Source organism: Eretmochelys imbricata, chromosome 10 (genome assembly GCF_965152235.1).
Source record: "Eretmochelys imbricata isolate rEreImb1 chromosome 10, rEreImb1.hap1, whole genome shotgun sequence".
Classification (NCBI taxonomy): Eukaryota; Metazoa; Chordata; order Testudines; family Cheloniidae; genus Eretmochelys; species Eretmochelys imbricata.
In genome coordinates this window covers 22,557,552-22,582,865 of record NC_135581.1, presented here as the reverse complement: position 1 = coordinate 22,582,865, position 25,314 = coordinate 22,557,552, and the positions used below count along the sequence as shown (strand labels likewise).

The 25,314-nt window shown below is 40.7% G+C and overlaps 1 protein-coding gene across 1 annotated transcript; it reads left to right on the top strand.

The window, feature by feature from the left end:
• Window positions 1–24: 24 nt before the first annotated feature.
• LOC144271112 (alpha-N-acetylgalactosaminidase-like) lies at window positions 25–25,314 on the top strand. The gene is made up of 9 exons (XM_077828219.1): window positions 25–70; window positions 3,717–3,794; window positions 5,708–5,876; window positions 8,218–8,392; window positions 9,474–9,651; window positions 13,045–13,139; window positions 14,159–14,320; window positions 17,804–18,001; window positions 23,425–25,314. The coding sequence occupies exons 1-9, from the start codon at window positions 25–27 to the stop codon at window positions 23,737–23,739; spliced, it is 1,416 nt and encodes a 471-aa protein (XP_077684345.1). The 3' UTR covers window positions 23,740–25,314.

Below are 25,314 nucleotides of genomic sequence, written 5' to 3'. Positions count from 1 at the left end.
TGGTGTGGCATAAACCTGGCTGCCATGGTGCTATCAGAATGTGGGCGTGCCCCCATGACGCCACAGTGTGGTCAGCCTGCGGCATGCATCATTATGACATCACCCAGGGGGCCCAAAGTGGCGCCAGGCCTTTGTCCTGCTTGGGGTGATCTCGCCCCACAGCATCACGCCTCCGAGGCATTGGCTCCTGATGCCATTTGCCATGCTTTGTCACAGGGACAGGGTGGGGGGCACTGTGCTGTCCCTCTGCGTGGCACTGGCAGACACAAGCCCAGCCAGTCTGTCACAGGTGCAACTGGAGGCACAAGTGTCAAACCGTGCCTATGATCTCTCCCAAGTAGTGACAATGCTGGGCTTGAAATGTGCAGCGTTCATGATGATGTCTTTGTTTCAGACATGGTCCTGCATGGTAACCCACTGCTGTATGTGATGTGAATAGGTTAAAAATAAGGGAAAGTATAACTCCATCCTGCAAACAAATCGAGTAACCCTCACATTCTTGTTTGGAAAGCAGTATTGTGCATGATTCCCCCTTCTTGTTACCTACAACGCAGTGAGAGCTACACACACACATGCTCCTGGTGCAATCAGACCACCTAACATCACCTTTTGTGGCATAGAATGATTGCCTGCAGCACTCAGGAAGGATTCCATAGCATTGTACAACTACAAGGGAGTTTCACATCCCCTGAAGCATTGCTTAAATAACTGTTGGAAATGGGATGCTTGACTTGATGGACAAATAGTCTGAGCTGGTACGGGAAGTCATAAATTCCAGTTTTAGTCTATTTTTGAGTCAGTCTATCTTAATTTTTTTCCCTCCTAGGTTTCTGGAACTTGAAATGAGCATGGCATTGTATTTTCATACACGGTGCCATGGGAATGGCTAATCTATGCACAAGGGAAGCCAGAAAGCCCTACCCCTCCCTTATAGCAGTCCACTACTAAAAATAGAGGTGTTTTTCCCTTTAACTATGCCATTTGCCCTTCCTTGACCTCACTCCCATACACTCTGAGCAGTGCTGATATATTCAATTAAATATAAGTGGAGTGCTGAAAGCACTCAGGTCAACACTTCTTTGATACTACTGGCTTTGGTCTTGGGAGTAATAAGAGAGTGACACCCACTGTGCTGTTGCAAGGCTAATTTTTTTTTTTTTATTTCATAGCCCCAGTCATATACCGTAGATCAGGGTTATAAAAGGTTTTACTCCTGTGTGATGGTACATAACTATTTACAAACTCCATTGGCTACTGTTTTTTTACCCATTTCTGATTTTGTTTTGAAAATCAAAATGCAAATAAAACATATCAACTGAAACTCATCCCAAGTAATAAGATATACTTTATACATACAAACTGAGGTCCTGTCTATGTAACCCAAACACCTCCTGGGTGTGGTGCTGTGTCCCATCTAGTGGCCCTGAGACCACTTAGAAAAAGAGATTAAGGAGTCTGCCATCTGGCTTTTAGTTCATACAGTACAGCAGGAGTGGCCAACCTGAGCCTGAGAAGGAGCCAGAATTTACCAATGTACATTGCCAAAGAGCCAAAGTAATACGTCAGCAGACCCCCATCAGCTTTCCCTCCCCCGCCACCCTGCTCCCAGCGCCTCCCGCCCACCGGCAGCCGATCAGCGCTTCCCCCTCCCTCCCCGCATCTCCCGTGCTGTTTCGTGGCATGCAGGAGGCTCAGGGTGGGGAAGAGAGGGGCGGAGGAGAAGCGAGGGCACGGCAGGCTCAGGGGAGGGGAGGGGCGGAGTGGTGGCAGGGCCTGTGGCAGAGCCAGGGATTGAGCAGTGAGCACCCCCCAGCACATTGGAAAGTTGGCAGCTGGAGCTCCAGCCCCAGAGTCGGTGCCTGTACAAGGAGCTGCATATTAACTTCTGAAGCCCCTGCCGCGGAGCTTCATGTGGCTCCGGAGCCACAGGTTGGCCACCCCTGCAGTAGAGGCTCATGTATTTAGCTCCAGAAGTCCCCAGTTTGATCCTGCCCGCCAACAACTGGGGTTTCTCAGTGTTACATCTACATCAAGGAAATTCACATCAGTATAGTTAAACCACTACAAATTCCTAATTTAGGCATGCTGCACGAGCACAAGCTGGGGCTGACACCAGTAAATTGCCGTGATTCCAGTCCAGTGTGAAGGAATAGAAAATGGGAGCTTTTTGAGAGGTAAATGCAGACTGGAAGAGACACAAAGAGAGGGAAGATAGAAAGAAAAGAGGGTGAGCAAGAGAGAGAAACAGTGGGCAGAATTAGCAGTAATCTGAAACTTGGTCAGATTTCCTTACTGAATGATCCTGAATATGACAACAAGGATGAATAGACCAATTTCTCTTCTTGAGGTACCCAGTTGCATATGAAGGTAACAGTTATCCTGTGTTTAGGGATTTCCTTTCCTTCAGAAGTGGGTCAGCATTCAGCCCTTAGAACCTCATTCTCTGTGGTACCATTATGCCAAGACAATTGCAGCCATAAAAGAGAGAATTAATGCAACTATGAGGGCTGGAATTAGATTATTGTGTTTAGTAATAGTTTCAGTTTCAGAGATACGGTTGGGGCCAACACACATGCTAGCACAATAGCCATTGGTGCTGGCACAGTTGGATCTTTGACTACTTAAGCACTTAGATACTATCGTGATGGACACTGTAGAATCCCCCTGTCAAGGTTCCTCCCCCACTCTGAACTCTAGGGTACAGATGTGGGGACCTGCATGAAAACCTCCTAAGCTTACTTTTACCAGCTTAGGTTAAAACTTCCCCAAGGTACAAATTAATTTTATCCTTTGTCCTTGAAATATCCACTGCCACCACCAAACTCTAACTGGGTTTACTGGGAAAAGTAGTTTGGACACGTCTTACCCCCCAAAATCCTCCCAACCCTTGCACCCCACTTACTGGGAAAGGTTTGGTAAAAATCCTCACCAATTTGCATAGGTGACCACAGACCCAAACCCTTGGATCTGAGAACAATGAAAAAGCATTCAGTTTTCTTACAAGAAGACTTTTAATAGAAATAGAAGTAAATAGAAGTAAAGGAATCACCTCTGTAAAATCAGGATGGTAGATACCTTACAGGGTAATTAGATTCAAAACATAGAGAATCCCTCTAGGCAAAACCTTAAGTTACAAAAAAGACACACAGACAGAAATAGTCATTCTATTCAGCACAGTTCTTTTCTCAGCCATTTAAAGAAATCATAATCTAACACATACCTAGCTAGATTACTAACTAAAAGTTCTAAGACTCCATTCCTGGTCTATCCCCAGCAAAAGCAGCGTACCGATAGACACAGACCCTTTGTTTCTCTCCCTCCTCCCAGCTTTTGAAAGTATCTTGTCTCCTCATTGGTCATTTTGGTCAGGTGCCAGCGAGGTTACCTTTAGCTTCTTAACCCTTTACAGGTAAGAGGATTTTTCCTCTGGCCAGGAGGGATTTTAAAGGGGTTTACCCTTCCCTTTATATTTATGACACCCCCAAGATTGATAAAGGAATTTTTCCTCCTTTTCTGCTTCCTCCTAGGAGAGCAAATATGTCAGATGGAAAGCTGTTGGAATATTCTATTGTACCTTCAGAGAGGGGGAGATCTTACACTAAATGTAACTTACTTAGGTCCAGTAATATGAGATAAGTGATCCAGTGAAATCAAAAGAATAAATTGTGGAAGGCAGATCTGTGAATTAATTTTTTTTAATCTCCATTTAAAACAAGGGGGATCACACTTGTCTTCTTTTCCTAATGAAGATCTCCCCAGGAACAGATCGGTCAGCCTGCCTGCTTTCAGTATAGGTGAGATACTTGATCATTAACTCTGCTATAATGTTTGGATAATTATGTTTTCTCTCTCACTTTTGATGCATCTAACTTACTTCTTGTGTAAGTATAGTTCATGTGGCAACAGTAACAACTTTCATAGTTAAGAAAAAATGTTGTTGCAAGGAATTTTATTTTAAACAAAATGAGGAAGTTTCAGTTTGCATTGTTGCATGTTATACACAGTTTTAATCTGCCCATCTGATGAAGTGACCTGTAGCTCACGAAAGCTTATGCTCAACTACGTTGGTTAGTCTCTAAGGTGCCACAAGTACTCCTTTTCTTTTTACGTATATGAAATGCACCTACAGTAGAACCTCAGAGTTATGAATACCTCAGGAATTGAGGTTGTTTGTAACTCTGAAATGTTCGTAACTCTGAACAAAACATTATGGTTGTTCTTTCGAAAGTTTACAACTGAACAGTGACTTAATCCAGCTTTAAAACTTTACTATGCAGAAGAAAACCCCCCCTCTTAATTTAAATGAAACAACCATAGAAACAGTTTCTTTACCTTGTCAAATCTTTTTTTTTTCAAAAAACTTTCCCTTTATTTTTAGTAGTTTACGTTTAACACAGTACTGTACTGTATTTGCTTTATTTATTTATTTACATATTTTGTCTCTGCTGCTGCTGATTGTATACTTCCAGTTCCAAATAAGGTGTGTGGTTGACCAATCAATTCATAACTCTGGTGCATGTAACTCTGAGGTTCTACTGTGTCTTTCAATCAATCAATTTAGCACACTTCACAACAGAAGGGACTAAGGAAAATTTTGGGCAAGAATACTGGGAGAAACATGTGTTGTTATGTAGGGGCCTTTAATAACCCAATAGAGAAGAAAATCTGTTTTTAAATGCTCATCCAATTAAGACTGCAATGTAGTTTTGATAGTACCAGACAGAGAGTAAAAGAAACACACAGAGAGATGTAGAAGGATGTCAATTACCCTTGCAGTTATTAGAAAAAGAATTTTTTTCTTTTTATCAACCATTTCCTTCCAAAGTCAAACGTTCTGTAACATACAGAGTCCCAGGAATTATCTATGACTCTCTCTCTGTTTTTGCACTGATTCCATTTGTGCTCCAGCATCATTGGTGATGGCAATCATACCCTGGGAGTAGGATTTGATTACTCATCATCTAAACTAGAGAAAGCAAAAGCAGTGAAGACCTGAGAGCAAGTGAGAAGTGTGAGATATTGTAACCAATCCCTTTCTTCAGCCTTATGCCACTTACATTAAAACAAATTTGGTACTGAAAATAGTTTACCCCAAAGGAGTTGCATATTTCACATCTTCAACCTAAGGTAAGGTCCTTGCCCCAGGTCAGCCTTTGAATGGTAAGGTGAAAGAGAGATCCACCAGCCAAAATTAAAACTGTATGTTGTATGCTGATATACATTTTTTACGAAGCTTGTAGGAAAAAGCTATTCATGCAAGCTTTATATGCATTTTAATGGCAAACAAATGGCAATATAGTGTTTACTCAAAAGTAATATTGAAGGATTTAATGTATTAATATTTGGAAGAAGAGTTTGATCTTTGAACTGTGCAATTATATTTATCATGATGTATTCTCAATGTGATTAATGGGTTTTAGCTGCAAATTTCCTATTGATAATTGAAGAGACAAATAAATCATTGTTCAAAGGTTTGGAAATGTCCCCCTGTATATTTAGATTTGTCCATGTTTAATCATGATCAGCCTTTGAAATCTTTTATTTTCTATGCCTTGGTGTCCCTCAGATACCTGGTTGCTAGGATCCCAGAAATACCTAAGACACAGATAACTAGCATTTAAGAACAAGTTAAATTGTAGGACTGTTTTTGAACAACAGATGTGCTAAAAGTGAAAATATTAATTGGATCCATTCTTCTGATTTATAGTTGTCCTGTTAATCATGTTGCTGCCTCCTCTGAGCATCCTGTTGGGATTGGCTGCCTGCTGTTCATCCTTAGATAATGGTTTACTAAGGACTCCACCAATGGGCTGGCTGCCTTGGGAACGTTTTAGATGCAATACCAATTGCAAAACTGATCCTGGAAACTGCATCAGGTGAGATAATTGATCAAGAATGGCTGTGAAAGAGTTCTAAATATCACAGTTAGGAAACTTCTCAAACTTTGTGCTAGAGTTAAGAGAATGTTGAACAAACTGTTCAGGTTTTGTCTGTCTTATCCCATATAAAAAAGACAAAGAAGACCAAAAGCACAGTGTTGGTACAAATATAATGTTACTACAACATTTGTGAGAGTGGTGCCTCCTTAGTAACACTTCTAATAATATTAAGTACATAGAATGTTGGTGGCTAGATGCCATGGTGATAGGGGTAATATAAGTGCCTACATAGATTTAGGTAAGATTTTAGGATAAGAATAAATCCAGGTTCGGTCAGTTACACTAGATTAGAAGAAGATTTTGAATAAAAAATTCTCAATTCACTTATTTTAATCAGCTTATTTACAAAAGAAATGTAATACTTTACAACTCAAAGGAGAAGAATGGTTGAATAGCTGTTGTAAGGTGGCCTCAAGTACAGTAATTCTAGTCCTGCACCATTTACTGAAGGTTCTTATATTTTTTCTTCCCCTTTTTTCATCTGAGTCTTTTGTTCAAATAATTCTTGTCAGATTTAGTTTTTCCTCCTTCCCCATTCTCTTATGAAGAGATGTTTATATTATTGTCCCAATTTTTATCCTTTAATCTTAAAATCTCATTTGTGGAAGCTTTCATGGACTTCCTAGATCATTGTGTTTCCCAATCAGAAAAGTACTGAGACAAAACCAGAGTGTTTCACTGCTACCATTTTGAGAGGTGGCCAAAATTTCCTTCCTAAAGAAGGAAGCTGGAAATTCTATGTTTCTACAACAGGAAGGAAATAATGTTCATGTACACAACTAGAATCAGAACAGAATTATCTAGGAAACATTGAGAGAACTCCCTCTACTGTTATATCTCAGAAATGTTATTGTTAAGAGCCTGCTTCAGATTAACGGAGGGAGAGAGTATTCGTCATTGTTTTGTATTAATAAATACAAGCAAAGCAAGCTGAACTTTAGACTTGACACTAAAAAGGCTAAGTATGTAAAATGCTTAAGTGTATTAACATTGTTAAGATCGTATTACTTTCCTATAATTCACAGAACAGGAAATGTTTTATGATCAACTTAGTAATGTTTGCACAGCAGTAGCCAAGGAGACAAATATTTTGGCTGCTTCTATAACCCTGACAAAGAACCTAGCTGAAGATGGAAATTTTTTGGCCAAGTCCCCTTTTTTTTCTAAATCAAATGATTATAAGGCAGGCTACTATGGGATTACTATACCATATAATATAAATTAAATATAACTTCCGATTTCCAAAATGTTGGGGTGCAGGAGGGAGTATGGGGTGCTGGCTCTGGGAGGGGGGTCAGGGCTGGGACAGGGGGTTGGAGTTCAGGAGGGGGTATGTGGTGCTGGCTCTGAGAGGGAGGTCAGGACTGGGACAGGGGTTCGGTGCAGGAGGGGGTTTGGGGTGCTGGCTTTGGGAGCGGGCTCATGTCTGGGCAAGGGTTGGGGTGCAGGAGGGGGTGCAGGAGGGGGGAAGGGGTGCTGGCTCCGGGAAGGGGCACAGGGTTGGGGCTTGGGGTGCTGGCTCCAGGAGGGGGCTGGGAGTTGGGATGGAACCTCCTGCCGAGCAACACTTACCTTTGGCGGCTCCCAGGTGGCAGTCGCAGCGAGGCTAAGGCAAGCTCCCTGCCTGCCCTAGCCCCACGCCACTCCCGGAAGGGGCCAATGCTTCCCTGCGGCCCCTGGGGCTGGGGGCATGTGGCTCCGCGCACTGCCCCTCGCTGCAGGCACTGCCCCCGCAGCTCCCATCGGCCGTTCCTGGACAACGGGAGCTGTGGGGACAGTGCTTGAAGGCAGGAGCAGCACGCGGAGACCCCTGCCCCTCCACGCGACCGCAGGGCTGTGCTGGTTGCTTCCGGGAGCGGCGTGGGGCCGGGGCAGGCAGGGAACCTGTCTTAGCGGCAGCCCCGCCACACCACCAGAGATCGGGATCTACTGGGAGAGTCTCTAGGATCGACCAGTCGATCGCAATCGATAGGTTGGTGATCACTGTTCTAGACTAAGGAGGGACAGGTTACTACATACCTGGAAGGGGTCCCTAAGTTCAGGAGCTGGAAGAAGTAGTACAGGTGAACCAGAATTGAGCCATTTTCTCTGTGACTCAGTTCTGAATCAGTGGCCAGCCAGCAAGGTGTGAAGTGGTATTGTTTGGTTGGAATTGCCATTTTTCTGAGGAGATGTAAAAGCGAGGTCCTGACCCTTTGAGGTCCCTGCAAACACATACAAAAAAGTAAAATGTAACATTTCAACAACTTTGTTAATGCAATCTTCTGTTTTTTACCAGTGAGAACTTGATCAAAAGTATGGCAGACAAGATGGCAGAAGATGGATGGAAGGAGCTGGGTTACGAATATGTGAACCTTGATGATTGCTGGTCTGCAAAGGAAAGGGATTCCCAGGGCAGACTTCAGCCAGACCCAGATAGGTTTCCAAGTGGTATTAAAGCTCTTGCTGATTATGTAAGTTAAGTAAAATACATGTACTTAAACACTAGTTTCTCAATGTTGTATCTCAGATGTAGATGCTAAAAATGCCATTTTCTTTTGAATGTAGTTATTTAAAGAAATTGTTATTAGAAAAGGATACATATAACATACTGTAGAATTCACTTAAATGACAACTAATAAATGTTAAGCTACTTAGCTGGAAAAATTACAGGGAACAGCTTAATTGTAATACATGTAAATGATACTATGCATATCTCTAAGGGAAATACATATTGGATTTTCATTGCACCTGCACATATGGATGATGATCAGTAGACACTTAGGGTTAATCAACTGTTATTCCTTAGGAATATATTAACATGCTCTGGGTTAGAATTGAAAGGAAGGTAAATATATTTACAAATGAGCAAAGATGCATTATTCTGTACAGTGGGTCAATTACACAATGTGGTTGTGTACCCAGCAAGGCCCCAATCCTGCAGAGTTTCACACGTGCTTACCAGTTTACACATTTGGATAGTTACACTGAAGTAAATAATAAGCATGTGTGTGTTTGAAGGATGGAGCCCTTAGTGTGTATTTGGAATGAAAGCCATATTTTGCAGAGAGGCAGGGAACTAATGGTTAGCACAGAGAACTGGGAGCCACAATTCCTGGTTTCTGTTCCTACTTGTACCACTTACTGTGCGGCCTAGGGTGAGTCACTTAACCATTCCATTTTGTTTCTACCAAATGTGTATAACAATGCTTATCTACATCCTAATCCTTGTGAACTGTTTTGAGATCCTTGCATGAAAGGCAACATATGAAAGGCCAGGTAATTCACCTTTTAACTATATTTTTCACCATGAATCCAAAGCAGCCATTACTACACAACAATCAACTTTTTAGGACTCTGGTATACAAAGGCTCTCAGAACATCATTACCAAAATAGGCAGAGATCTCACAAGAGAGCATCCAAGAGAAATCTAAATTCAGAAAAATAATGGAGATGTTTAACAAACAGAAGAGAGATTTCGCATCAATGGGTACTAGAAGACAAATACACTGAAATCATAAACTAATCAGAATTACTTTCATTTGCTTTATCAGGTACATTCCAAAGGGCTGAAATTTGGAATTTATAGTGACATGGGTAACTACACCTGCAGTGGTTACCCTGGGACCACACTGGACACCATTGATACAGATGCCAAAACATTTGCAGAATGGGAAGTTGACATGCTGAAGCTTGATGGCTGCTATTCCAACTCATCTGTTAAAGCAATAGGTTTGTTTCTTAGGATTAATCTTTGAACAAGGGAAAGGCTGGCTCAGGAGTTTTGTTTTGTTTTATTTTTAAGTGAAGCTGCTTAAACTTGGATATCCCATTTTTTAAAAAGCCTGTGAAATCTTCAAGTTCTGTGAAGTAGTAAGTTTGCTTTTCATCGCTGTTTTTTCATCTCCAAATAATTTCTGTTTATATGTTTATTAGTTTTGGGTGAATCTGAATTTATACTCGTTAAGCTCAATATTGAGTTGTGATGTCTCATGATCTTGTTTTATCTGAATGAAGTTTCCTCCCATCCCCTTCATAATGCAGCTTTTAGCTCATTTTAAGTAGCTACTCAAGAAACAGGATTCAAAATAAGGCCCTTGTTTTGCATTCCTTGAGCACTCAAACGTCCAACTGAAGTCTACGGGATTGTGCCCCTCTCTTTCTGGGTCTGCTTCCCACTGCCACCCCATCTCTCCTCTCAGTCCCCTTCTCGTTTTCAATATAGCATTTTAATAGGAATATTGGTCATGTCAGCCCATCATATCTAATATCTTATCTCAAATTGCAGCCAATGAATGATGCTTCAGGTGAAAGATTTTAAAAACTCCACATAAGAGATCCTGAGCATCCTCAAAAGATATGCAGTGCATCTCCCTATGTTTAAGTTCAGATCTGTAGGCTTAGCATAGTGTTCTAATGCTTGTGGCTCAGTAAGTTTTAAAAGTCATAAATTTGTTCAATCAAATTCATCTTATTAAACAAAGAAAAGATACGAGTCCTCAGTGAGAATGGTGGCCTGCTTGCCAAGTTGTAAAAGTCAACCCTTTGTGCTGAAGCCCTGTTCAAAAAGTGTTATCAAAGGCTTTTGGTTTTTTTAAGACAACAAAAAATATGTTTTTTCCACTCACTGATAACACAGAATGGATGAAGGGATTTCGCTACAGCTCCAAAAATATAAATAAAAAAGTTTGGGGGCAAATGTGAAGCATTGAATATTTTTGTCTATTAAGATACTGTTGTATTAATCTTGATGGAATAAATATGTCCAGAGTGTCAAGTGTGTTAACAGGACTCTGTCACTGTCCAACATTAACAGTTAACATAGTTTGAGGTTTTGGAATACAGAGACCTCAACCTGCCTAGTACCATGACAAACACACCAATAAAATCTTTTTAACCTTTTATTAAAGGTTAAGAAAAAGAAGGAACACAGTTATGTAAACTATTAAATAACCCTTTTATTTTAACAATATCCCTTATTCCCTTTAGCTGTAGAGTTATTAAAAGAAAAAAAAACAGTTTGAAAGTCTTTTAGTTAAAACTATCCTTTTAGGGAAACAAGAGAAAGTTAGTTGAGATGGGCTGGAGCTGTTGTTGTTGTTAAAGTCAGATCCCATTTTCTAAAAAACAGAATAAAACAAACACACACAAAAGGGGTGAGAAAAGAACAGGAAAGGCAGAAAATGCAGCTTCTGGCCCTGGTGTTGACTCTCACTTGCTACCTCACTCCTAGAGAAACACAGGCATGGCAAATGTCTAGTTAGCCACTTTGTGACCTGGCAAGCTTGTACCAGCATCAGCCTGTTTATTGCATTGCTTTTCACCTGCCTCTTTGGTCACAGGCTTATAGCAGTGTTGCACAATATATGGTCTTGGCCAGATAAGCCACACTTTTATTAAACAGATGGCAAAAGAAGGAGGATAGGAAAGAGAAGATACAAGGGATATGGACGGAGTGACAAAGCCTCACATCCCAGGTGATATTTAGGATTTAGTTAGTGTAGGTGGTGATGTCCTTTGGGTCCCCCTCTCTCTGGCCCTGACTCATCAGGATCTCCGTCAGGATTAGGACAACGAAGAACTAGTGGTGTAACAGTGAATCCCAGGGTCCCAGGAGAAAGCCTTGATGGTAAAGCTTGCTTCTTCCAGTCCTCTCATCTCCCAGTCAGCAGTGGTTGTTAGTCTGCAGGCAGGTTTTCCCCCAAAGTCTTTTCTTTTAAAAAGGTAGTGCAAGGTGAAATAGCCCATCCCCTTATTATTTTGTCCAGCAATCAGGCATAGTTTCTGACACCAGTTTTGGTCCATTGATTTCCAGTTCCGCACCTCTCTTGTTTGCAAGGCTTGTTCTTAACACAGTCCTTGGATTATATCAGTGTAAGTGTTTTTGTTTTGACTAACGCAGTTTGTCTGCCTTTTGCATCTTTTCCTATCACCATTTATTGTTACAGTAGAACCTCAGAGTTACGAACTCCTTAGGAATGGAGGTTGTTCATAACTTTGAAATGTCCGTAACTCTAAACAAAATGTTATGATTGTTCTTTCAAAAGTTTACAACTGAACATTGACTTAATACAGTTTTGAGATGTTACTATGCAGAAGAAAAATGCTGTTTTCCCTTTATTTGATTAGTAGTTTACTTTTAACACAGTACTATACTGTATTTGCTTTTGTTGTTGTTGTCTCTGCTGCTGCCTGATTGTGTACTACCAGTTCCAAATGAGGTGTGTGGTTGACTGGTCAGTTCATAACTCTGGTGTTCCTAACTCTGAGGTTCTACCGTATATATTGTTGTTGTGACATTATGAACTTTTGCTTCTTACAATTGAGCTCACAGTTAGAGTAAGTTTGGAGGCCAAATTATTACAACAGTACATTTTGTATAAAGTTTTATAAGCAAAAGAAAATAGACGTTACAAAGCCAACTGTTTTGAAACCTACGTTCTGTATGTATACACTGAGTGCTAATGGAGACTGTTTTTAAAATTGTGACTGATTTGTTTTAAACAGGTGAGTCTCAGATAGGGTAAAGAGGACTCTGCTCCCAGACTGTTATAGTAGGTGCTTAGCAATTAAAGATACTGCGTGGGCAAGATCCTGTACTTGCAGCACCTCTTTTCCCAAAAAGAGTTTTCAGGAACATAATCTCTTCAAGATGTTCAGTTTTCTGCTAGTCTAAAGAAGGAGAGTCCTTGGTTCTTTCCCAAACCCAGACTTCCTTAATGGCAACACAGTACAATGCTACTATGCCATTCAGCTCTTTTCTTAAACACTGGTTCAGAACTATAAGATTATTCCAATCCCACATCTATTTTGAAAAAAATCTGCCTGTTGCTGAATAACTTGAAAACAGGAATATACAAAACATGGTTTTTCTTACATCTGCAGAAACAGTCAATTTTGGGCAGGCGTGCTCATAAATTGTAACTATAAGATCTTTGTAAAGGAAACCTTTAATTAGCCATGTTCCATATATAATTCACATCCATATGTAATTCACCAAAGAAGAGACTCCGTTCTTATCTTTGTAAAACAATAGCAAGTGGAAAAAACTAGAACACTATTACTGTTGTTATGTAATATGTTAATATTGCCTTGCATTACAACCCAGTGCTCAATTTTGTTTAGGCTACCCAAAGATGAGCATTGCTCTGAATAAAACAGGAAGACCCATCGCTTACTCATGTAGCTGGCCAGCCTATGAAGGAGGGCTTCCCCCAAAGGTATCTCCACTATCTGATTTTATATTATTACTCCTTAGCTGACAGTATTTAGCTAACTGGGAGCTCTTGACAAATGGCTGGAACTTATTTGAATGAACTGCACACCAGCCAGGCAAGTCCTATTCTATTCCATTCATTTCTGCGTACTGGCACCACCGTGTTAGATGAACAACCTCACTGCACTAATGAAATACCAAAGTTTTCCGCTTTTCAGATGCTTATAGAAGAAAGCTGTACATCGTAGATACCAATCTCTCCTATTCAGATTATGGGTATGACATCTGAAAATAAGAGTATGGCAAAGGCGTCTGCTCGTCTCTGTTTTCAAATGGCAACTAAACCACTGTCTTAAAATCAGTTGTTCTTCCTTTGGAAAAAAACTGTTGGAGAATGACACAGATATATGTTCTGTGCTAGGGAACATTTTATTCCTTTAGAAATTTAGAAAACCCTATTTGCTTTTCTGGAGACCAATTCAGCTTATTTGTTTTTTAAAATGTTTTTATATCAATACCTTTCTGAATTTGGTGATGGAAAATACCATTTAAATATAGTATAAACTGTAACAAAACAGTATTTATATACACTGTCCTTCCCACCTACTTTTGTTTGTCTGAGAGCTCATAACATGATATTTAACCGCCTGGTATTTCCAGTTCTGAAGCCTAGCGATCCAGTTAATTTTGCACCAGATGATTGTGTCACAATGGGGAGAGTCGGCTTCTGCTATTGCAGACCCACCACTCAGCAATTAGTGTTGGTAGGAAAGCAGCAGAAGAATAAGAGGGGGGATGAGGAAGGGAGGGAAGAGGGAGAACAGGAGGTAGCCGAGAATGGGAGCTGTTGAAGTTGCTCAGAGATTTATAATGGCAGTAGCAGTCCTGGCACAGGAAACAGGTCAAAGGTGCAGAATAAATGTAGTTTATGCAGTGGCTGTAGAAATAAAATAATTTATTTCATTGATGTGATGATCACATATGTATTATACATATAAATATATTACTTATGTTTTTATTTAGGTAAATTATACTGTACTTGGTGAAATTTGTAACCTCTGGAGAAATTTTGGTGACATCCAGGATTCCTGGGAGAGTGTTGTAAATATTATTGAGTGGTATGGAAATAACCAGGATAAACTGCAACCTGCAGCTGGCCCAGGAAGATGGAATGATCCAGATATGGTGATGTTATCTTTTTAATATTTTGTTCTCTGAAATTTAAATAGATCCTGATAAAACGATAATTTAGTAAGACTTTCTAAAAGACAGCCGTGAACAGCCAATGGGCAAGACTGATACTATGCACTTGTGCATAGAAAACATGTCCAGCAGTTAGAGCAGGGGACAGAGTCAGAAATCTTGGGTTCTACTCCTGCCTCCGTCACTGACTCACTGCAGCATTCTTTTTATCGCAATTTAACCATCTTCAAAATGGTATAATACCATTAGAGGTATTTATAGCATGAGATGAGTATAGAGATATAGTGGCAACTCAGTAGTTAAGATTGCACTGTCTTTGCATTTAAATCTGATATAGACGGTGTTCACATTTAACTATCTCAGGGAAAAAAATTTCAGCTAGAAATTACACATGGATCTCAAGCCAAATGGTATTTAACCTTAACTCAGAATGTCCTATTAAACATTTTATAACTAATGTTCTGATATTTTTCGTTTAAATCAGTAGGTACATATTTACTACCTTAACTTTTTTTCTAGGAATTAATGTTTATAAAATGCCTTGCGATCATCTAGTGAAAAATGTTCTACATGAATGCCAAATATTAATGTGGTAAAAAAGCTTTTCTTACTAAAATTATAATGCCTCATCACTGGGGCCCTTGGGTTACCTATATTAAAAATAAATATCTAACATAATAGCCATCCCCTTGTTAGCCACCCCAGCCACGGGGTGGAAAATCCCTTTTTAGTTTTTTCTTGAGATCAAACAGCTATTTGTTCAGGAAGATGAACCTTGCAGGATGCTCTCAGTACCAGCAAAGTTGGAACAAGTTACAGCTGGGGAGCTTCCATGGTGACTGTCTTGCCTCCTGTTCTTAAGAGTTCAAATCAAGGAAATGTCAACAAGAGCTCTTCAGTTTCTCATCCAACTGGATAGTACAAGCACCATTCTTTCAGGTTGCAACTCTCAAAATTAGATAGCGCTTCAGAAATTTTAAAATCCAGTAATTTAAATTTCACCTGTCAGCAGAATGAAAACCAGTGTAGTGAATGGAGCACTGGTGTAATTTACTCACACTAACCCACTCCACAGCACATTCAGCACTGGTAAAGCACCAAGTGGCCTTCAAGGAAATTCCTGAGTAAAGCACATTGCAGTCTGACCAAGGTGTGGAACACCGTACCCGACGATGCATAATAAAGAAAGACTGCAACTTTTTTGTTAAATCTTGGCCCATGGTAAGGCCTCTTTGTGCCACTGGAATGTAGCATAGAAACCTTAAAAGTTTCTTTAAATGGATAGCAGAGGATTGTCTTGGCATGGAAGAATCTTCAGATGATTTAGGGCTGGCTACACTGGCTCTTTATCATCCTTCCCAGCCTAGGGAGTAGGGCTGGAGCATGCTGCACTTCAGCAGTCCCAAGAGACCGTTACAAGCTGGAGCAGGTCTCACGCTAGTCTAATTTGCACTGAAGGACAGTTCAGCCCCTAGCCAGCTCCAGGATGAAGGTACTTTTGCTGCCTCCTCTCAGTGGTGCTGAACTCTGCTTTGTTGCTGCTGGGGATTTAGTCCCAAATACGTAGTGGAGACCTCCACATTGTGCAGCAAAGGCCCCAAATTCATAGCACTTACTGTTTGACCATGAAAACATACAGCTGGATTGTTATACCACCAAAGTGATTTATACTTTGCAGTTTACTTACTGCAATACTTTACCTGTCTCTATTCCATCATAACAATAAAAAAAAGCCCACAGCATTTGGTGATGGTTTACCAGAGGTTTCCTGCAGTTCAGTGCTTAGCATTCAGGAGCTGCCAAGCCTCCTGGTTTATTGGGCTCCCACTTCAAGTTGTCCCTATAAGTAGCTGTGTTGCTTGAGGGCATAGTTTTTGCCTTCCTTTATTAAATCCAACTAGAATGTTAAGCCCAAGGACTGGCTGCCAGACAGCTGTTCTGGTGGGCCTGGGGTTGGCCATGGCTGCTGCTACGGCTGCCGTGGGACTGGCCGCTGGTCAGCTGTTCCAGCAGCCACTGCTCCGGAAGCCTTGAGGCTGACAGGTGCTCCAGCCCTGCCCCAGAAGAAGTCAGGGAGGTCCCAGAAAGTAACAGAATTCTTGACCTCTGTGACAGAATCCTACCCTTAATTATAATCAGCATGCCAATGGCACGAAAATACAAAATGCTTCATGATCTCCTCAAGTTGTGACACAAACATGTTTAAGAGGAAGGGTGGCAAAATGGAGCCATGTGTGACCCTGGCTGGGAACACGCTTGAGGTAGCCAAGAAGGCTAACAGCATTTTGGGCTGTATAAGTAGGGGCATTGCCAGCAGATCGAGGGACGTGATCATTCCCCTCTATTTGGCATTGGTGAGGCCTCATTTGGAGTACTGTGTCCAGTTTTGGGCCCCACACTACAAGAAGGATATGAAAAAATTGGAAAGAGTCCAGCAGAGGGCAACAAAAATTATTAGGGGACTAGAGCACATGACTTATGAGGAGAGGCTGGGGGAACTGGGATTGTTTAGCCTGCAGAAGAGAAGAATGAGGGGGGATTTGATAGCTGCTTTCAACTACCTGAAAGGGCGTTCCAAAGAGGATGGATCTGGTCTGTTCTCAGTGGTACCAGATGACAGAACAAGGAATAATGGTCTCAAGTTGCAGTGGGGGAGGTTTAGGTTGGATATTAGGAGAACCTTTTTCACTAGGAGGGTGGTAAAGCACTGGAAGGGGTTACCTAGGGAGGTGGTGGAATCTCCTTCCTTAGAGGTTTTTAAGGTCAGGCTTGACAAAGCCCCGACTGGGATAATTTAGTTGGGGATTAGTCCTGCTTTGAGCAGGGGGTTGGACTAGATGGCCTCCGGAGGTCCCTTCCAACCCTGATATTCTATGATTCTAGATGCATAATTAATTACCAAAAACTGCTCTCCAAAATAGCCTAGTGGAAAAATATTGGTAAACATTTAAACAAATATATTACAGTCAAAGGGAGGCAATTAAGGTAGCCTTTCAAAATCTGAATCGCTCACTCACCCTGGGCGTGTAAAGGGAGACAAGTACATTTTATAGCTGGGCTGTTAAATTTAAGATAATTTTGCAAGTCTGCACAGAGGTATTATGGAAACAGGATTTTGTCATGAAGGAGAAGATATGGTTCATTCTGAAATTGAATTAATGCTGTAAACATTTTGGGACAAATGTTGTATAAAAGACAATACAAGTAACAGTCCAGTTCTGTAAGCTTTCAGCTATTAACTTCAGTAAGATTTCTGCACATACAGAGTTTGCAGGATCATGTGCTAAATTGTAATGTAGTTGGCTTTTGGTGTACATTTTCATTCTTTTAAGAGTGTCACATTTGCAGTAACCCCTAAGAGCCCATGTCATGTGCCAGGACACTGGGATCTTGGTTTGTGATTAGGGCTCCTAGACGCTACTAGAATACAGACAGTTTCATTTAACAGTATCTGATTTATTTCAGCTGATTATTGGTGACTTTGGCCTGAGTTATGAGCAGTCAAAAGTACAGATGGCATTGTGGGCAATCCTGGCAGCCCCTCTCTTTATGTCCAGTGATTTAAGGACAATTTCTGAGGATGCCAAGTACATCTTGCAAAACAAGCTGTTGATTTATATAAACCAAGATTCTCTGGGGATTCAGGGACAGCGCATTATACAGGTACCCAATTTGCTCTATGTTTTTGTTTGTTTGTTGTTTTTAAAGGATGGTTCTGCTATGCCTCATCACCAAGCTCTGCCAGAAACTCACACTTAGCAATATGAACTTTAGCTTATTTTTTCCCAAGAAAGGAAGCTTCAGAATTTTTCCTTTTTAAAACAGCCTTTCTAGTCCTTTGGTAATAAACTTATGTAGTAGTGATTTGTTTTTAATCACTTATTTAATGTTGCTGGAAAGGTTGAGGAAAGTTAATCTACACACTCTTATTACTAATTACTTTTCCTGCCACACTTTCTTCCCCCTCCCTTTCTGCATACATAGGTTACACATTCATTGGATACATATGAATGGAATTTACACCCATTTTCTGACCATAAGTAACTTACACTGCTAATTACGTCACTAGTGAATTTGGCCAAGACACTTCCACAGGAGTTGCACCAGCTTATATCCAATCTGGATTTAGTTAGGCTTTTTTTTATTCTATCAGTTTCTGTGCTGCTGTATACAGCCGTTTAGGCTTCATATAATGTTTTCCTTTCTGGGAGGCTGAGAACATCACTCCATCCAGTATCAATTTGGATTCAAGAACAGTGTAATTCAAGTGGCAATTTATTGAGTTTTTCTGCCTCTGCTTCCAAGTAACTTTTGTCCTTATTTGTTTGACTTTCCTCTAGGATCTGCAGGTTGATCACAATATATGCTTAGGTTTCAGAGTAACAGCCGTGTTAGTCTGTATTCGCAAAAAGAAAAGGAGTACTTGTGGCACCTTAGAGACTAACCAATTTATTTGAGCATAAGCTTTCGTGAGCTAGAGCTCACTTCATCAGATGCATACTGTGGAAAGTGTAGAAGATCTTTTTATATACACACAAAGCATGAAAAAATACCTCCCCCCACCCCACTCTCCTGCTGGTAATAGCTTATCTAAAGTGATCACTCTCCTTACAATGTGTATGATAATCAAGTTGGGCCATTTCCAGCACAAATCCAGGTTTGATAATCAAGGTGGGCCATTTCCAGCACAAATCCAGGGTTTAACAAGAACGTCTGGGGAGGGCGGGGGGGGAGGTAGGAAAAAAGAAGGGGAAATAGGTTACCTTGCATAATGCCTTAGCCACTCCCAGTCTCTATTCAAGCCTAAGTTAATTGTATCAAATTTGCAAATGAATTCCAATTCAACAGTTTCTCGCTGGAGTCTGGATTTGAAGTTTTTTTGTTGTAATATCACAACTTTCATGTCTGTAATCGCGTGACCAGAGAGATTGAAGTGTTCTCCAACTGGTTTATGAATGTTATAATTCTTGACATCTGATTTGTGTCCATTTATTCTTTTACGTAGAGACTGTCCAGTTTGACCAATGTACACGGCAGAGGGGCATTGCTGGCACATGATGGCATATATCACATTGGTAGATGTGCAGGTGAACGAGCCTCTGATAGTGTGGCTGATGTTATTAGGCCCTGTGATGGTGTCCCCTGAATAGATATGTGGGCACAGTTGGCAACGGACTTTGTTGCAAGGATAGGTTCCTGGGTTAGTGGTTCTGTTGTGTGGTATGTGGTTGCTGGTGAGTATTTGCTTCAGGTTGGGGGGCTGTCTGTAGGCAAGGACTGGCCTGTCTCCCAAGATTTGTGAGAGTGTTGGGTCATCCTTCAGGATAGGTTGTAGATCCTTAATAATGCGTTGGAGGGGTTTTAGTTGGGGGTTGAAGGTGACGGCTAGTGGCGTTCTGTTATTTTCTTTGTTTTCTGGATTTGTGCTGGAAATGGCCCAACTTGATTACCATACACATTGTAAGGAGAGTGGTCACTTTAGATAAGCTATTACCAGCAGGAGAGTGGGGTGGGAAGAGGTATTTTTTCATGCTTTGTGTGTATATAAAAAGATCTTCTACACTTTCCACAGTATGTATCCGATGAAGTGAGCTGTGGCTCACGAAAGCTTATGCTCAAATAAATTGGTTAGTCTCTAAGGTGCCACAAGTACTCCTTTTCTTTTTGCGAATATATGCTTAGAGTGCTCTTAGGCTCTAGAGAGAGTCCCAAGACTCTCAAAAGATGGATGGGGGAAAGTTGGTCAGTTCATTTTACCATCATATCTAGTATGAGCATCTGAACTCTGCTCCACACATAAAATGGGAAAACTAGTATTTTATAGCATAACCATCAGCAACTGCTGCTATGGTACATATTCTTCACCTCTGCCTATGTTGGTCTCTACCTACACATCCTGCCATAATGGTAAAACTACAGTTGTTTCAGGATTACCACATTACTGAGATGTCTCAATCGCTTAATAGTTACACAAAGCAAAATATATGTACGTTCTAGCCCTGTCAATTTTAAGAGTTGATTTTGTTAAACACACAAATGTTCTCTCTTCAGGGTGAAAAAGTAGCTGGAAACTTACTATAATCTTACTAGATGCAGTGTCACATGGTGTTCCTAATTAAGTAAACAATCTCACTGACATCAATAGAGTTGACACAGTGGTGTTACATGGATGCTGTAGAATGGAATTACACAATCTTTAGCTGCTGAAAAATGCCACCCATCCGCATCAACGGGTGGGAGAAATTGATGGGGCTGGCAGTGAAAGGGGGACAGTCCCAGTAGCAATGGAGGGAACACTTCCCAAGGGACAATAGGTAGCTCCTCCCACTGGGAGTTTCTGGCACCCATTGACCAGTTGGGAGAGAGGAGTGTTGACTGGCCAGCATTCCTCATCTCCCACAATTTAGCCCAGTGCAGGGACCACATGGAGCCTCTTTCAGCTCCATTCCAGCAGCCCACCCTACCCACCCAAAATGAGATTGGGAACCCAGCCTGACAGATGCCGAAGGTCTAGCCAATTACCTGTTCAGGGGGTCAGGAAGGAATTTTTTTCCCCCACAGGTCAATTGGCAGAGGACCAGAGAGTTTTTTGCCTTCCTCGGAGCATCTTCAAGCCATAATGGGTTAAGTAGGAATGCATTTAGTTCCTAACTGTGGTATTGGTTATTCATCACAACTTGCAGCTGGTTTCCAGTGCAGTTAAGAGAATAAAATGAATGGTTCTGAGAGATGAGAGACCTGAGATTTTGGTGATGGGCCTTGGGCTCATATAAGGTGAGACCATGTGGTCTTTGTAGCCAATGTCAAACCTAGTGGCTTTTCCAGGCTGATGTCTCCACCCTGTTGCACTCTCTATTCCCAAATATTGCATATGATAGCCTAACGCTATGAGGTTTGAAGAGAAACTTCCCAAGAGCAGACAAATTCCTAACTATTTAAGCCAAATTCTTCTCTTGGTAATGTTAGTGTAATTGTACTAGAGTTACACATCTGTCTTGCTGACTGTGCAAGAACTATGCTGAGTTTTTCCTAACTGCAAGCTACACGCTCTGATATCTGTGCCCTGATTGAGCTGGAGGAATAATAAAATGCATCTGCTAAATTCAAAAGTAACTGTGCCATTCTGCTGGAGCTTTTCATGTAGAGTACCTTTGCTTTCAGGAGATAGAGATTTGGAGCTGCTTATTTGCATAGGTAAAAGGAGGCTCTTGGGTCTTGTCATTTTTTCTACCTATTAGGGAACCTGCATCGTTCTAAACAAAAGTATCAGCAGCAAACCTTCTAGGCAACACTCCAGCTGCTCATCAGATGGAAGATGTAGGGCTTTAACAGCAGAATACAACAGAATATAGGGCAGAATTTGGTTCTGGTGGTCTGGAATGGCAAATTAATTTAGAAGCCTAGAATCACATCAAGAAAAATGTCTTATGTGATAGTTTGAATGAGACACTGGATAAATAGGACCCATGTGTAAAAAGAGATTAGCAGTAAGCAGAACTTTTGATCGTTTTACTCACTATGGAAAATTATTTAGAATTGCTGGAAAGGTGGGTAATCATATAATTGACAACAGCGGATGAAGTGAAAGTATAAACATTCTTACAACTTAAATACAGAATTGTATCTACGCTGTAGCTGCAGAGGCACAAAGCAGAACCAAGGAACTTCATACAACTGGCACATTGTTACAATTTTTTCTTGACACTTAACAGCATTGGAATAGATACAGGCTCTAGGGCAATGGAAATTTCCCCCTCCCCCCAGGTAAAAAACTTACTTGTAGCACTCAAATTGAAGTAATCTATTTCCCCTATTTTTAGCAATTTTCTAGTTCTACAAAGGCAATAAAACTTTTTAAATGTAGAAAAAGCAGGATCATTATGTAAGATAGTTGCAAAAAATGTGCACAAAACCAGCACTGATGCTGTTTCAAAATATAGCAGATGCACAAAATCAGCCACACTAGAAATGAATACTGGAGCATGCACGCATCCAGCACCAACACCTACTGATTGGGAGAACATTTGGGTCAACCTGGACAACATATAAAGATCTGTGTGTGCCATTCAGTTCTTTCACAGAGCTATCTGGCCCTGGCTTCAAGTTTTAAAGGCTAGTCTGTCAGAATCAGAGATCATTTACTCATTTTACTACATTGTACCTTCACTTATTCTGGGAGAAAGTTATAGATTATTCCCTCCCAAAAGATGCTCTTTATTAATAAGCGTAAGTGTCCATCACAGAACAAAATTCACAAGATTATAAAAAAGATATATTGATAACATCTTGCTTACATTTTTAAAACACCTGGAAAAGTCAGCATTTTGATCCCTGCTTATCTTCCATTGTTACGTAAAAATGTGAGCAGATTTATGCTCCCCAACACAGCAAGATGTAATATTTTCTTAAGACAGTCTCATTTGGCTGTAGGAGGTCTACTTATTGTAAGATGTTCAGGGAAGGCACTTGTCTACAGTACCTAAGGGTATGTCTACACAGCAATAAAATACCAGCCACTGGCCCTTGTCAGCTGACTTGGGCTTGCAGGGTTCAGGCTGAGGGGCTATAAAATTGCAGTGTAGACATTGAGCTCTGAGACCCCATGAGGGAGGAGGGATCCAGAGCCTGGGCTCTAGCCCAAGCCCAAACATCTACCCTGCAATTTTATAGCCCTGAGAGCCTGAGTCAACTGACTTGGGCCAGCCACAGGTGTTCTACTGCAGCGTAGACATACCCTTAGATACTTTTAGTTGCAGTATAAGTAACATCTGGAATCCAGTGAACCCCTAAAGCAGCACCTCTCACTTCTGTTCTCTGAGGGAATTAATAGCTAAGAGAGAGAGCCCATATTTTGTTCATCTGCATCAGGTCTGTACCCCCATCACATCTGTTTCACAGGGCTTTCACTCAGCTTAAGTGTAAACTAATAGTAGTGCTACTTTTAAGTTAATTATATAGTGGTGACCGTTCCTGTAAATAGTATTGTAAACACAAAGGGATGTGTGTGAGTTCCATGGATCCAGTTTCAGAAATGATGATGTAAGGGCAATGAAAATGAATCCCCACAATATTCTTCTATTTGACAGAGCCGTCATTTTGAAGTATGGAAGAGAATCCTGTTCAATGGACAGTTTGCTGTAGCAGTGATGAACAATGGCACGGACGGCATGCCAAGACCTTTCACAACCAATTTTGCACAACTGGGTATCCTGGATTGCAAGGAGGGATACAAGATATATAATGTTTTGGAGCGAATGTTCTTAGGAGATTTTGCACTCGATACAACTATTAACATAGAAGTTACTCCAACGGGTGTAGTCTTACTGTTTCTCAGGCCTTTGTGTTCTGTCACCTACTTTACAAAACCAGTCTTGAGAACCCAAGCACTTGAACTGCAATAAAGAATGTTAACTAGGGTAATCACAATGGAGTTCACTGTGGATGGGAGCAAAGGTACAGGAGCTTTGAATCAGAGATATTTAGTATCAGGTGCATTATCTAAAATACATTTGAAATGGCTGTCATCTTTCAACTAGCACTAGACAAATGAGATCTTGAAGCTGCTTGAACTGCTATTGTGCGTTCTATATTAGCATATATCCAGAGGAATATGTTGAGGCTGAGCCTGCAGAAGGGAAGAAAAACAGCACTTTCAAACAGTACAAAACCAAGTGGCTGATCTTTGTTTTTTCAGGAACATCTTGTTTTAAAGATGAGATTTCTCTTTGTACAAAAAACAAAACAAAACCACCACATTGAATGCTACAGACCTTTCCTTTGATCTCCCCACATATAGATGGTACATATAACTTTATTTAGAGAGACCACAAAGGCGGTCAGACCTGAAATACAATATTCTCTCCTTTCCTCTCACCCTTTTTTTTTCTTTTTTTTTTCCTTAAGTGAGTTTGTTGCAGAATGTTCCCCAACTGATAGTGAAATTATGTGCTTCATAATTAAGGCTGCAGTCCAGTTGGGGCTAAATAAGCACAGGTGGTTCCTATTAAAATGAGCCACATACGTGCAGCCAGAGGAAGAATGTAGTCCTTAAACTTTTGGCCCTTTTGCCACGTGACCCAAAGAAAACAAACCTAAGATGCTCGGGTTTTGCTGCAACATGTATTTACGTAACAAAATGTGACATTTGCACCTCCATAGTCTCCCTTCCTGCCAGCTCCATACTCGTGAGCCAAGAAAACACAGGGATGGACAGGCTGTTTAAGACTTTGCAGACCTTTTTCTGGAGCACTGGTATTTATGGAGTTTTGTTAATAACAGGGTATTTAGAATACAAGTTGTTTGGGTATTTGGCAGTGGGACAGGCTTTGCATTCTTTTTTGGGCCTGTCAACTTTCATAGAGCATCTTTTAAAAAAAAAAATTACAGCATTATTATTCTCTGTATAATAAACTGAAAGTCAACACACTCTAGTGGCCTGAAAACGTGGGATTGAGAACCAGGAATTTCTTACCCCTGCTTTGCCCCCGGATGTGCTTTGTGGCCTCAACTGATCTGTGCCTCAGTTTCCACCTCTGTAAAATATAGTTCTGAATGTTTTCCTACCTCACAGGATTGTAGTGAGGACTGATTTGTTTTCAGGTAAATTAAAATGCACTTTCTCTGTAACGTTTTGACACTTAGGCTTTTGATAAGTTAATTTTATGCATTTCCCCTTCAGTTACTCCAGAGTCAATAGCGTAGTACTGGTTTAGTGAGGGAAGAATCTGGCTTATAGTAATTATTACTCGTATCTATTCACTCATGTCTAAAAGTTTCACTAGTAGTCAGTTTAGATATTTTAATTTTCATCTTACTGCCATTTCATCTTGCTATACTTAGGGTCAAGGAACCCCTTTTTTATGGTTCAAGTGTAAATCAACAAACCTGGTAAAGAAAAATCATAATTACAATTATTTTGAATGAATGAATGAATTTTTTTTGAATGAATTTTGAATGAATAAAGCATTCTTAAAGCA